Source organism: Lupinus angustifolius, chromosome LG10 (assembly GCF_001865875.1).
Source record: "Lupinus angustifolius cultivar Tanjil chromosome LG10, LupAngTanjil_v1.0, whole genome shotgun sequence".
Taxonomy (NCBI): Eukaryota; Viridiplantae; Streptophyta; class Magnoliopsida; order Fabales; family Fabaceae; genus Lupinus; species Lupinus angustifolius.
The window spans coordinates 2,327,527-2,340,864 of record NC_032018.1 but is presented as its reverse complement, the minus strand read 5'-3'; the positions used below and the strand labels follow the sequence as shown (position 1 = coordinate 2,340,864).

Below are 13,338 nucleotides of genomic sequence, written 5' to 3'. Positions count from 1 at the left end.
GAACCTCGTAACATACTCTTATCATGTACTAAGTAACTAGTAACATGTGAAGCATGGATTCGTCAAATACCGTCATGTGTCGGTGTCCGACACGTATCCGACACGGATACGCTTGGATTCGCGAAAGATATGTATATATAGAGTATCTAAAAATTAAAAAAATAAATAAATATTAAGACACGTATCCGATTCATTTTCAATAAAATATAGGATATATAGATTCGTTTTCAGTGAAGTATAGGATATATAGATTCGTTTCCAATAAAACAGAATAAGATAGATTCGTTTCCAATAAAACAGAATAAGATAGATTAGTTTCCAATAAAACATGATAACATTGATTCGTTTTTATTAAAATAGGATAAAATATATTTGTTATGAAGGGCAATGATTTTAGGATAAATTCGTTTTCATTAAAATAGAACAAGATAGATTTGTTATGGAGGACAGTGATTTTAAATTTCCATTATATTTTATACTTTGAATATTTTGATTTACACTTATAATTTTATCATATTTTATATATTTTTATTATTTTATACGCGTATCCCTGAATGTATTGTATCTTGTATTTTGGAAAAAATATGTGTCAACATATCAGATGCGTATTGTACCCAACACGTATCTGTATCCGTGCTTCATAGTTAGTAACTATGATTGTTGAACTATTTGAGAAAATGAGTTCTCACTATGTGTAATCATTTTTGCATACTAGAGAAATGAATAAGTATTTTGAATTGATGATAAATGGCAAGACACTTGCCCCTCCACCAATTTAATATTATACTATAATCTTATTTTTCTTCTTTTCATCTACAAATATTAGCATGTTAGTATTTTGTAGTTGATTTTTTTTTGGTCATTTTAGATATCCTCATTATTATTCAATGTTATTTTTGGTATGCTAGTAGTCCAATACAATTATACAACCAAGGCCACCTACATACAAGTCTTTCATTAGTGGTTGTCATGTTCATGGAAATAAAGAAATAGCTCTATGTTCTGCAGAAAAACTCTTGAAGCTGCACCCTAATGACCCTGATGGAGAAGGAGTAAGACCTGGTCATAGTTGGATTTGATTAATGAAAAAGGATTTCATATGTTCATTTGCTACATAACTAATGTATATATAGGGCTATCAATAAAATGAAATATGCTTTCACATGAACATATCTATGTTATGCTAAAACAAATCCTGAATCGGGGAGACATCTGATATCTCACATTTTGTATCATTTTATGTATCATTACCTCTGATTGGTTGAAAAATGTTATTTAGTTAAAATTGTAATTATTAAATATTTTTCTGACCAATCATATCTCCTAACACATTACGTGATACAAAATAGTGGGACAAGAAATATGAACCCTTGACCCTTATATATGCTTTTGTTGGTTTAGAGTGATTTAAAGATAAGTTCTTCCTACAAATTTTTACAATGAAATCTATATCTACTTTCCATTTCAATGTATTAAAGGTACATGGGTCTAAAAGCAACAAGTTTATCAGTTAACAATTACATTTATAGATGAAAAATGTCAAGATTTAATTAGAAACAAGTAAAAGTTAAGTAAGACAGCAAAATTTATGTGGAAAAACCTGTACAGTCCTCAATAAAAATAGTGTATAAATAGGAGAATTCTAGAAACTTTTGCACTAATAACAGTAAACAATGGCTGTAATATTTCCAGAAAAGGATAATCTAGAACAAGCCATGAGTGTGGATAAAGCAAATCCAGTTATGCATAACACGTATTCTCATTCTCCTCCTTATTTTCAGTGAAAAAACATTGAATAATAACAAATAATTAATTAAAAACCATGACTTTGAATGAGCAAATAAAGGCTAGTTTGACATGTATTCCTAGAATTGCTAAAAACCATCCAAATGTATGACCATGTTGTTGTTAACTTACTTTTCAGTTCATGTTTGTTACCATAATGTCAATATGAGAGTGATTGAAAAATGTGCACTTTTCTCTACCAAAACTAAAAGGGTACATATTAATATATTATAGAGCTTCCTTAAACTTGATTATATTGAAGTCCAAGAATTTGTTGTTTTTCATTCAAGAAAATGGAATATAAGGCCAACATGATAAAGAAGGGATCATGCCCTACAAGGCTACAGAAACATGCACCAGCATCTCTTGAAATTGATAAGGTTTTCAATGGTAACAACCCTTTTGGTGAGGCTTCAAAGGCTATTCCATTGTTATCACCACTCATCATATCACCACAGCCATTTGGGTCTAGTAATAATATACAAGCTCCAACATTAGAGAACAATAATGGGAATCATGGAAGTTCACCCTCCACAACAAGCAATGGGTGGGAACATCCAGCTATGGCTCCATTTCCAGAGACATCATCTTTGTGTAGTGTGTTCCAAAAGCAATGTGTTTTTGTGAATCATGCCCAGTGAAATTGATACTCTTGTTTTATGTCTCCAGAGTCTACACCATATGCTAGTGTACCATTGTACATTATTTTATAATTTGTAGTAGTAAATGTTTCAAGGGAGGAACTTCTGCACTCCCCCATCCTTCTTTGTTTTTAGTGGTTCTTTTAATCAAAAGATTGACACAGATAAAGAATTAATCTCTTTTCTATTAAAGATCGAAGAATGACCTTATTCAACACTTAAGATCTATCCGAATCTCATATTAATGGATCAAATCCTCATTGGTTTTGAATTGATCAAATCCTCATTGGTTTTAAATTGATTATCAACATTATTAGTGTTCAATTTCAGATACATTCCTTCCAATTCAAATATTTATTATTACAAAGTTGTCTCATTTAATTCCAAATGCAAATTGTGTTGAGGGTTGGTAAGTAATGATTTTCCTTTTTAGTTGCTTTTGAGGAAAACCAAAATGCTAGCGATCTAAATCTGTCATCTATTTCACTATCTTCATCCTCTCTGTGTGTGAATATAGAATGGAGGGACATTCATATTACATCATGTAGCCACCACCCTAGCATCAGAACCCAGCACTAGTGATGTGTGAAATTGTTTATTCGAGGCTCTCTCATCACACGAGATCTTGATTTTTCATCGGAATTTAAAGCATTATAGCACTAAAGATAATAAAGATAGGAAATTCATAAAGATAACCATAAGAGATGAAAGAAGAGAGGGAATAGATATCCAAAATTTTCAATGTAAGACCCAATTACCAATGACTCTAGGTATGAATCTTTGTTCATAATTTGATATATTTTACTAAAAATCAAACAATATTATGAGGGAAAGTGTAAAATACATGATAAGTTACATAAAACAACTTATTTTTACTCTTGCACTCTCTTTTATAATAAATAATTTGTATAGTGCACAATTAAACTTATAGTGCTCTGATACATGTTCTTTACAAAATGTATGATGTTACAAAGAATGAAAATTTTACAAACGTTTCTGCTGAGTATCACAGAACTGCTCATTTCCATCACCATCATATACAGTTTATGAACCGTTAATGATAATAAAATATAAAAAATCTATCAACACTCAACATCACAACCCAAAGTATAATCATGAAACTGCATGTTGCCATCACCCAACAACAATTGAGTTGTCTTGCTTCATTTTTATAAGATTGCTTTCAATGTTGCGCAGTACTGGCTTATAGCTGCAATATTGTAAAATCACATAGCCAAAAGAGCATATAAGGCAAGGAACTTAATGCCAAAGTGAATATCTGTGGTAGACAGAAAAGATATAGAGAAGATCTTACAAGCGCGCAAGACCATGATATGCGTGTTTGATTTGTTCAAGTTGTGCAGAAAGCTGCATGACTTCTGCTGATAATGCCTCTGCTCTACTCTGTTCTTTTACAAGTTGGCCCTGCAAGATAAACAAAAGGTTGCAAAATTTTAAGATATGTAGGAAGTTGTTAAAGGGATGACGAAAGAGAGACCTTGATCAAACACTATCCCCGGAAAATTTCTCATGAAAAGGGAAAGTACGGAATAAGATGAGAGAACAACCTGGATATATATAGCTGAAAATTTGAGGAAAAAGATACATCATAATGATCATATGACATATAAGCTTCAAGGTTTACAATATCTTGATTTATGTCATATGTGCCAATATTTGCCCACTTATCAAGCCCTCCCATAAAACCCAGAGTATCATTTCTATTGACATTTTCTAAAGCGTCCCCTATTCCCCTTAACCAACTTGTCCTAGTAGAGCCATGTACAGTACATGTATGTACAACAACAAAAACATTAACTTCATTTTGCTCTCCACCATAGCTTAGTCGGGAGACGGATACAGATGACTGGATGGGAGAAAGTGGCCCCAATGAAAAGAACCACAGTCTGACTAGTGTAGGTTCTGGTAATTGAGTAAAAGGGCTTGGGAAATGGGTCATTGTAACTAGGTGTATCATTTTTTTACTTTTTATTTATTTTAAATGGTATTTGAATAATTTTTTTAATTTTAAATTATCTTTTCCTGCAGTGTTCCCATTGTGTCAAGCCAAAAAATATTATTTCAATTTGACACATGTCCTACACACGGACACTGCACCAAAATGGTGTGTCCATGCTTCACATTAGCATACTATTAGTTTGACAATGTAGGTTCAAATCTTGAAAACAGTCTTTCTGCTAGCAGGAGTATGGCTGTGTACATATACCCTCCCTAGACCCCACTAGGTGAGAGTCTTGTGCATTTGGCTCTCTTTTTTGTAAACTTTGACCTATAGGATATCGAATAAGTCAACAATGTAAATTGACAACAAGGAGGAACAAATAAGACATGAATATTGTAAGTTACTAACCTTCATAGATGCATTCTCTGCAGTGGATTCTGGGGAACCAATCTCATGTTCTCCATATCTAAAGGAATCTGGTAAGCCCCTTGCTTGCTCTATTCTTATTTTATCAAGAATCCCACGAAGCTCTTCATTTTGCTTAAGACACTCCATCACCTGCAGAACAAAGGCCAGCAAAATAAATCATAAGAAGCAAAATTCTTTTTAGTCTGGAAATGCCATGTTTGTTCATAAAATCATATCATACATATCCAAAGAAAGAACTCAACAAAGAACAGAAATCACAAAAGTAACGAAATTGTTAGCACCAATCTAACACGAAAAGTTATCTGACAATCATATCACTCTCAGCTAAAATAAAAGGTGCAGAAAACAATACTCAGTGCAAGAGAACACCACCTCTATCAATTTACAACTGTAATAAATTTCCTCACAATATATAATATGGTTTTTGCTAAAGAGTATCACAAGGGAAGTGGTTAATGAATTAAACATAGCAAGTATTAAATGAAAAGGAAGCATTTAACACAAATAGGAACTATAAAAATATTTTTTTCTATTCTTTATTGACTTATTCCTTTCGGAACCTGTTCGGAAAATCTTAATAATATATGACTGGCAGTGATGCACTCTACAACCAAAAAGAGAATTTCATATAAGCCACCATATAAAATGGTCAAGTGATGCAAGATCATGCACAACATATCCGAATACTCAGCCTTGACACATGAACTATATATGGAAACAACAACGAACCTAGATTTCATATTTCCTTTAAAGATTTTATGCTATAATTCTGGGATTTGAGTGCCTGAAATTCTTAGCCGGTTCTGTAAATTGTAGGCAAAATATGTACGGACAATGACTCTGAAACTTAGAAGACAAGTCTAGTAAACCATGGTCACATGCATGAGACTTTTACCTGTTTTTCCCATCTCACCGCTGCTTCATTTGCCTCTTGATATGAATTTGAGATATTAGAATTTTCCTCAAAAAGCCTCTCTATTTCTGTAGATTGTGAGTCAATCTGACAATGAGATGAGAAACCAATCACTTAAACAGATGGAATATAAACAGTAAGTACCAAGTAAAATTTAGATATAGAGTCAACCTCTGTTAGGAGTTTCTGCCTACTTCTTTCCAACCTCTCAACAGCTAATGCCATATCACGCAACTGCTTATCAAGCTTCTGCTTGTCTTCCTAGGATTTAGAAAAGTCAAACAATATTACACCCGCACATCTTAACCATCAGTAAAAGGTTGGATGCACATTAAACAAGTATTAGTCAGGAAATGGTGTCGGGCTTAAAAAATTTGGGCATTCATGACGAGCTGCCAAAACATCCTTTGTACCTACCTAGAAGCCTAAGGGCAAGCTTGTTTCAGTAGGTAGAAGATAGAGAGCAGGAAAATAGGAATGAAAATCATCTCGTATAAGCTTGGTACATCAAAAATGTGGGAAGGTTGAAAAAGGACTGTAGCTCATACGTACGATCCAGCCCACAAATTTTGGCCACTAATATATCACAAAGTGGATACAATCATACAAAGGTTATTTCCACTCTCAAACAGACCATGAGTAAAAAATTAAAAACCTTCCTACCCCCTCCATTTTCACTCCCCTCCTTATTTTCCACTCACACATAGTAAACATAAATAGTAGTGATTTTGGTAATATCTGACCCATGGTTTGATGAACTAAAAAACATTAACTTACATCTCTTCAATAAAATGATCAGCTAACAGATAAACAAAAATTGAATATCCAGATTAAAAATGTTTTTTCTCACCATAGAAAAGGTCTTGTGAGCTGCTTTATCCGCGATATCTGCATATGCACAAAGCAGGGTCAATGCCATGTTAGTGAACCAACTCAACAAGAAACATCAAGTCATGATGTGATATGGAATCAACTATTGAGACCATAGACATCCTTGCTAGAAAATAGGCTCTACGGCAGAAACACATGGGCAGATATGAATCTACGGCAGAAACAATTATAGGAGAGCACTCCCAGTAAGTACAAAATGCACATTTCCTAAGGAGAATATGGTTGAAAAGCAGAATGCTTGTGCCAGGTTGTTTTGATGCTTGGAAGAACATCAATTCATGGATATGTCATTGAGATTCAAGAACAGCATCTACTTACAGGATTGACTGGCTTGCATGCTTCGTTTCATTAAGTCGTTACAAATTTAATGCAAGTTATGCAGAAGCTTTAATGAGAAAAACCTGCAGCCTCTCCAGACATGGAGTTAAGTTTCTCTTCTAACGCCTGCTTTTCAGATATCAATGCTGCAATGCGGCTTTGCTCTTTTGACAACTGTTCTTGTTCCTGATGTCTTAACAGTGACTCTCACTGTAGATTTTAATCACCATCAGCCAAACAACACAAAAAGAAACGAAAGGAAAGGTAGCAAAAAGTGATAACATAATCATAACATCACCTGCAGTAGCAATCTTAGATCAGCTAGCTCCTTTTCTAATCTTTGATTATGCTCTGGTGGAATACCAAATGACGAGGTTGTGCTAACTGTATTAGTCATTGATTGTTGCTGGATTAAGTTTAACTCTGCTCTCAATGCTGCTGCATCTTCCTCAGCCTGGAACAAGATAGCCGATAAGATTCTAAGAACAAAAATGGTTCTTCATCTCATAGATTTTATAGTAAAATAAAGCTGCTCCCTTACACGATATTGCTCATCTTCTGCTTCCTTCACACGTTTCTTCAGCGCACGAAGTTGTGCTGAAAGGTCCTCCTGCAGAAATATGTAAGTTCTCATACGGATAACAAGAAAATAAACACAAGCAACCAGGGGGAAAATAAACAATGATTTAATATAGTTACCCATGCAACAACTGCAGCATCTTTCTCCATTGCAACATCCCTGAGAGCTTTCCTGAGAGACGGCACAGTATTTTGCCCCTGTGTAAATCAAATTCAGGACTAAAAGATGCATAACTACAGCGTAACTGTTAAAGTTATTCCAATTTTCATAACTGGAGCACTTATTCAATAACCTTTCTTGAAATAAGCTAACAATAACTTACTTTCATAAGATTGTGTGATAAAGTTATTAAAGTGAGCTATAAAGAGCTTATAGAATTGTTATAAACTATTTTTAGAAGCTGTTCTCAAAAGCTCAAATATGTTCTCTACACAGTCTTTCAGACGACCACCAAATAAGCCAAAAGCTATATCTAGGTTCGTATCCTCACAAGGCAATATCTATTATCAAATTCCAAGCTTAAACTAGAAACATTCAATATGAATTGCAAAGCCATTTTGTTTACCAGATCATTCAACTGCTTGCTCATTGCACCGTTATCAATTCCCAACGTTTGAAGCTGCAATAATAGACAAAAAACGCATCTAAAAATAAAAATAAATAACACGTGAATAATGAACTTGAAGCTAGCTTCACCTTTATATTTATTTTCTTGTTTTCATCCTCCAACTCTGTGTTCTTCTTTTGCAGGTCGTTTAATTGAGATAGTAGAGCACTAACGTCTGTCTGTATGAAAATATACAAAAAAGACAATTGCAGCTTAAACTTGAAAAATCGATTATCTCAAACTATAAATACTGTTCAATATACAAGCATGATAGTCTGATATGTTTTTACACAATCAAACCAACAGATTATCTTAAAAATCACTTTTCGGAACATATATCTAAACATAAAATCTATTCAATTACAATGTAGTACTGAATTATAAAAACAATCAATCATTGAAAATATATTTCTCCCGCAGTGAACCAAAACATATAGACTGTGATTCTTCATTGTTGATAAGAAATTGAAATAATAGTCTGGAATGAATGACATATTTTATAATTCAATTATAGATGCTATACCTCAGAGAATCTAATTCCTGCCACTGACTTGTTCATTGTCGCAATTTCTGAAGACAAAAAAGTAAATAAAAATTGTTTTCGTTACAGAAATCAAAATTGCGAGCGCAAATGGAAAAGGAGAATTTAAAAATAAAAATAAAAATAAAAACATACCGGAGACGGTGGTGAGATCAGGACCGGAAACGGTTTTGCTCAATCTCTCAGCGGCTCTCTTTTGACGAATTTCCTCCAACTGTGCAATTAAATTGGAAATTGGAAATGAATTGATATGAAGAATCGAAAAGAAAATTGAATGCATAAGAAGATATTTATACCGTTCGACGACCAAGCGTTGCATGACGAGAATCCATTTCAGATTGAAATTGATGGAATGTTCCTATCAAAATCCCTGGCTTCTGCTTTTTTTCTTTTCTTCGTTCAAGAACAACGGTCACTTCCTCATTTTGCAAATTGTATTGTAACTAGTAACTTACTATTTATATATTTCTAAAATTATTCTCAAATGTCCGGGCTCAGACAATAATGTTTTCAAGTTTTTATTGTTTAATAGTAATTCATAAAATCACCCCTTTCTCTTTGATTGTGCTTCACTTGAAGGAAAAGAAATTCCTCACTGTTTTTCCTTCAGGAATCTTGTTGAACCAGGGTGGAACTATAATGCATGTGCAATTTATTCTTGTACAGGCTTTTAAAGTTGTAGATCTGAATATATTGAAGTTTAATTGTAAAAAAGCTCAAGTCAGATATAAAGTGCAATCACATGTAAATTTTAACAGTTTGTGCCTAGAAAGTGTATGGTGCAAGTAAGTTGTTAGTACTTGCTTAGGGATAGTAGTGTGAGTTTGGCTGAACTGCCTTAAGAATCAAGACAATATACCTTGCAATCATGTGATAGTTGTTGTTAATGAATAAGTTGTTTCACATTAGGAAACACTGATTATAGACTAGGATTCTTTTTTCGAGTTTTTTATCTACATCGAGTGACGACCAAAGATTAATCATTTTCGAGATGAAAATTTATTGAAGTGAATATAATTTCTCTCGAAAAGCCTTTTTTTCATACATGTTACAAGATAAATCATTGGTAACACGCGCTCGATAGGCCTAACTATCTATCAATTGCAGCTGACATGACATTGTTGGTTGCCTCTGTATAATTTGTTACTGATTTAATCACCTGATGGTTGATATTGACAGAAATGATCACCGTAGTTTGCACTTGATATGCAAAGAAAAAGTCTCTCATAAGCTGCAACCATTTTAGTGGCAGTGAACAATTGCAAACCTCTTTGCCTTGAAATATGACCTTGTCTTTCTAGAACTTCCCTTCCACCAATCCATAACTCATATATAGCTTTCTTTAGAGAAGTCACTGTTGGTGAAAATGTATAACCAATTTCAGTGCCAACAATTACAGATCCTACAATGCTTGCAAGCCTAGTAGCCATTACAGGCTTACCACTCAGCATAGCTTCTAATAAAGTATGGTCCAAACCTTGTGCTCTCATTGTTGGGTTTAGAAAAATATCAATAGCATTATAGAAAGATGCTAACTCAACTTGTTCTAGAGGCCCCAAAACCTTTACATTTGACCCAAGATCTCTGTACCTTGCAGCCCAAGGACCATCACCAGCAATTAGAAAAATGCAACCCTCTTGGAATGTGATATTCTCTGCATGTATCTGCTTCAAAGCTTCAAACATTAAGGGGTGTCCTTTGTCCTTAACCAACCTCCCAGCCAATCCTATAACCAATGACTTAGAGTCCAAAAGTCCATGCTTTTTCTTGAACTCTTCCCCCTTTGAGATATTTGGCTTGAATACTTCTTGGTCCACACCATTGAGTATAGTATGGACCCTTTCTTCTGGAATCATGTATACCCTCTTAAGGATATCACCAGCATGATCACTAGTGGCTACATGATGAGCATAATTTTGAAAGAACTTGACCTCTTCAACAACCTTCATTACTCTTTCACTCAATGCATTGGTCTTTGGCTCTTGAGGGCTTCTTAGAAGCTCTTGAATGATGTCAGAATGAATGGTTTCATATGCAATACCATGCCATGTAACAACCAAGTTATTAGTAACATACTTAGATCTAGTGTGCCTTAATCCAACACTCTCAGTGTGAACAATGTCAAATGGTTTAATACTTGAGTTTTGTGCTTGGAATTGTTCCCAAACTAAAGCTTGGTCAAGGTAACCAGCAGGTGTTGGTTTAGAGAAGTGAAAGTGTAAGTTGGTAAATGAATATTTTTGGAAAGAGGAGTTTGATGTAAATATATGAAGTTCATGGCCTCTTTTGGCAAGAGCAAGGTGTAGTGTTAAAGCATGGCGTTCAAGTCCTCCTGCATGAGATTTTTGTGGCCATTTTTTGACAAAGAGTGCAATCTTAAGAAATTTCTGAGGTGGGTTTGTTGAAAAGATAAGATTGTTCCATGCAAAAGGGTATGAAAGTAAGTGGATTGGTTGGTTTGGGTTTTGTTGTGTTACTTGGTAAGGTGAATAGCACTGGCTGCAACAATGACTCCAAGATTGGAATAAGATGAAGGAAAAGATGGAAAAGATTATAATGATGCAGCAGAAATATCTAAAAGTGAAAATAGGAAATCGATCCCTTGCCATAATGGACATTAGATTTGGAGGAAGTAGAGAACATAAGAAGTTATAGTAACTTTTCAAGAGTCATGATTTGTATGATTAGATTTGAACTAAAGTAGAGGGGGCATTAAAGTAAAAATGAAGCAAGTATTCACATGCACCTAGAAGGTAGTGATGGTAGACTTTGATGATAGCATTATTCATAATATATTTGATATTATTAGACTTGCTTTAGCAGCAATGTTCTTCAAGAAAGGTAAATGATTATTTAATTCTGCTTGCTAAAGTGATCATAGTCATATAATATAAATGCCATAAAGTTCCTTTGGAAATTGTATGTTAAAAAAATGCTAAACGCCGCTGCCGGGGATCGAACCCGGGTCACCCGCGTGACAGGCGGGAATACTTACCACTATACTACAACGACCTTGTTGAAAGTTTTTGCCAAATGAATGTAAATGTTTCTGTCTCTATTTCCTTGGGGACTGTTTTGGATTTCTTCATTCTCATTCATGGACACAAAATCTTTAGAATAAGTATCCATATTAAGTTTTTGTTTAGAACTTTGAGAAACATTAATATTATCATTTTATGTTCATGTTGAGAAGAAGAAATTTCACATTACGTACATATAAGTAAATAGACTCATAAATTAATACTTTATAGTTTTGAGTTAATATGTTGTGTAAAATCTACTTATATATATATTATTTAACATATGGAAGAATACTATGTAACATATAGATAAAGATATGCTATAATCTATTCAAATTGCCCATTTTTAATTTCATTGACTTTAATAGGCATTCCAATTCAATAAATAAATATAGTAGCTAGCCGAAATTACAACCAAATTATGAGCGCAAATTAATGGTTCAGCTATGTCACATGATTACATTGCTAGCTAATATATCTTCTATTGAGTGATTATCTAATTCAACTACTAACCCAAAAGTCAAACATATTTCTGGATTTGTAGTAGTAACCTTTCCACGTCTGATTTTGTTTACCAACAACTTAGTTGTTGGATCTGTTATTCTGTTTTCTTATTATTTTAAGAGAAAGTAGTAACACTAAACTAATCAAAAGTTGAATGCGTTAGCAAGGATGTCACATTCATAATAGAAAGATCAACACCAAAGTTCAAAACCTAGAACAACAATTATTGAGATGACTTTTTAGTTGTCATAGTAATTTAATCTAAGAGTTAGTTCGGCCCTTTAGAATTTTAATTCAAATTTCAATTATTATTTAATTAAAAATGGACCAAAATTGCAAATTTTATATTTGAGTTACATGAAGAAGACGAATATAAAACCAACATTCTTATCAATCATTTTTATATACATTATATATATATAAAAACATATCTGCTTTTTAGATTAATTTTAAGCATTTATCTTTACCAAGTTAAAATGAATTATCTTTACACAAAAACTTTATATTAAGATATGACAAGGGAACCACAATTTCTATAAAAATGGATTCAAAAAAAAAATGGTATTAGCAGGGTATCCTTTCACCATTTATGTAAAGAATTAATTCATTTCAGGGTTCGTGATTATCTCTTTTAATAAATATCGCTATAAAAAATCGAATTCTTGAGTTTTATCATCCTATATGTATCCAACAGGACCTTATACAACTAAAATATACAATTTCCAAATATTTATTTAAGAAGGAACTCATTTTTAATAAATAATAATAAACTGTAATTTCCAAATATTTGAAATAAAATAATTACTAAAATAAGGATGACAATACCGTTATAATAATAGGAGTAAAAAACAAGTGTGGTAATCAAATATTATTTTTGAAATGGTAATAAAAAGTTTTAAAATTAGAGGATAAGTTTGACACAATAATAAGCTTTGTTATTTAATAACTATAAAGTATTCGGTTCAAGTTCTGAAAACAATATCTCTACTTGCATGCTAGTTAAGAATACATGTATCCTTCCTTCAAAAATCAATCCACTAAATGGGAACCTTTTAAGGTCATTGCTAATCAAAGTTTTGAAATGGAATAATGATTCAATCCTTAATTGGCAATCCCACATGCCTCCCCTTAAAACAATCACAAATG

The 13,338-nt window shown here is 33.1% G+C and overlaps 3 protein-coding genes and 1 non-coding gene across 4 annotated transcripts; 1 reads left to right on the top strand and 3 right to left on the bottom strand.

The window, feature by feature from the left end:
• On the top strand, positions 2,079-2,426 carry LOC109357914. Its single transcript, XM_019601969.1, has one exon. It carries the CDS (start codon positions 2,079-2,081, stop codon positions 2,424-2,426), a length of 348 nt encoding a protein of 115 aa, XP_019457514.1.
• Positions 3,520-9,085, bottom strand: LOC109358754 (girdin-like). Its single transcript, XM_019603179.1, is given in 15 exon segments — positions 3,520-3,636; positions 3,742-3,851; positions 4,798-4,947; positions 5,714-5,818; positions 5,903-5,992; positions 6,582-6,619; positions 7,024-7,150; positions 7,239-7,394; positions 7,482-7,550; positions 7,640-7,717; positions 8,086-8,139; positions 8,217-8,306; positions 8,651-8,697; positions 8,804-8,882; positions 8,965-9,085. Coding segments are annotated over 15 exon segments (1,305 nt in total). The 5' UTR covers positions 9,001-9,085; the 3' UTR covers positions 3,520-3,560.
• On the bottom strand, positions 9,749-11,354 carry LOC109358753 (N-acetyl-alpha-D-glucosaminyl L-malate synthase). The gene has a single exon (XM_019603178.1). The coding sequence runs from the start codon at positions 11,284-11,286 to the stop codon at positions 9,820-9,822; it is 1,467 nt and encodes a 488-aa protein (XP_019458723.1). The 5' UTR covers positions 11,287-11,354; the 3' UTR covers positions 9,749-9,819.
• TRNAD-GUC lies at positions 11,609-11,680 on the bottom strand. Its single transcript has one exon. It is a non-coding gene; the product is annotated as a tRNA-Asp (tRNA).

Bases quoted from the DNA above. Each gene is read 5' to 3' on its own strand.
- LOC109357914 (XM_019601969.1), top strand. From the start codon at position 2,079: ATGGAATATAAGGCCAACATGATAAAGAAGGGATCATGCCCTACAAGG.
- LOC109358753 (XM_019603178.1), bottom strand. From the start codon at position 11,286: ATGTCCATTATGGCAAGGGATCGATTTCCTATTTTCACTTTTAGATAT.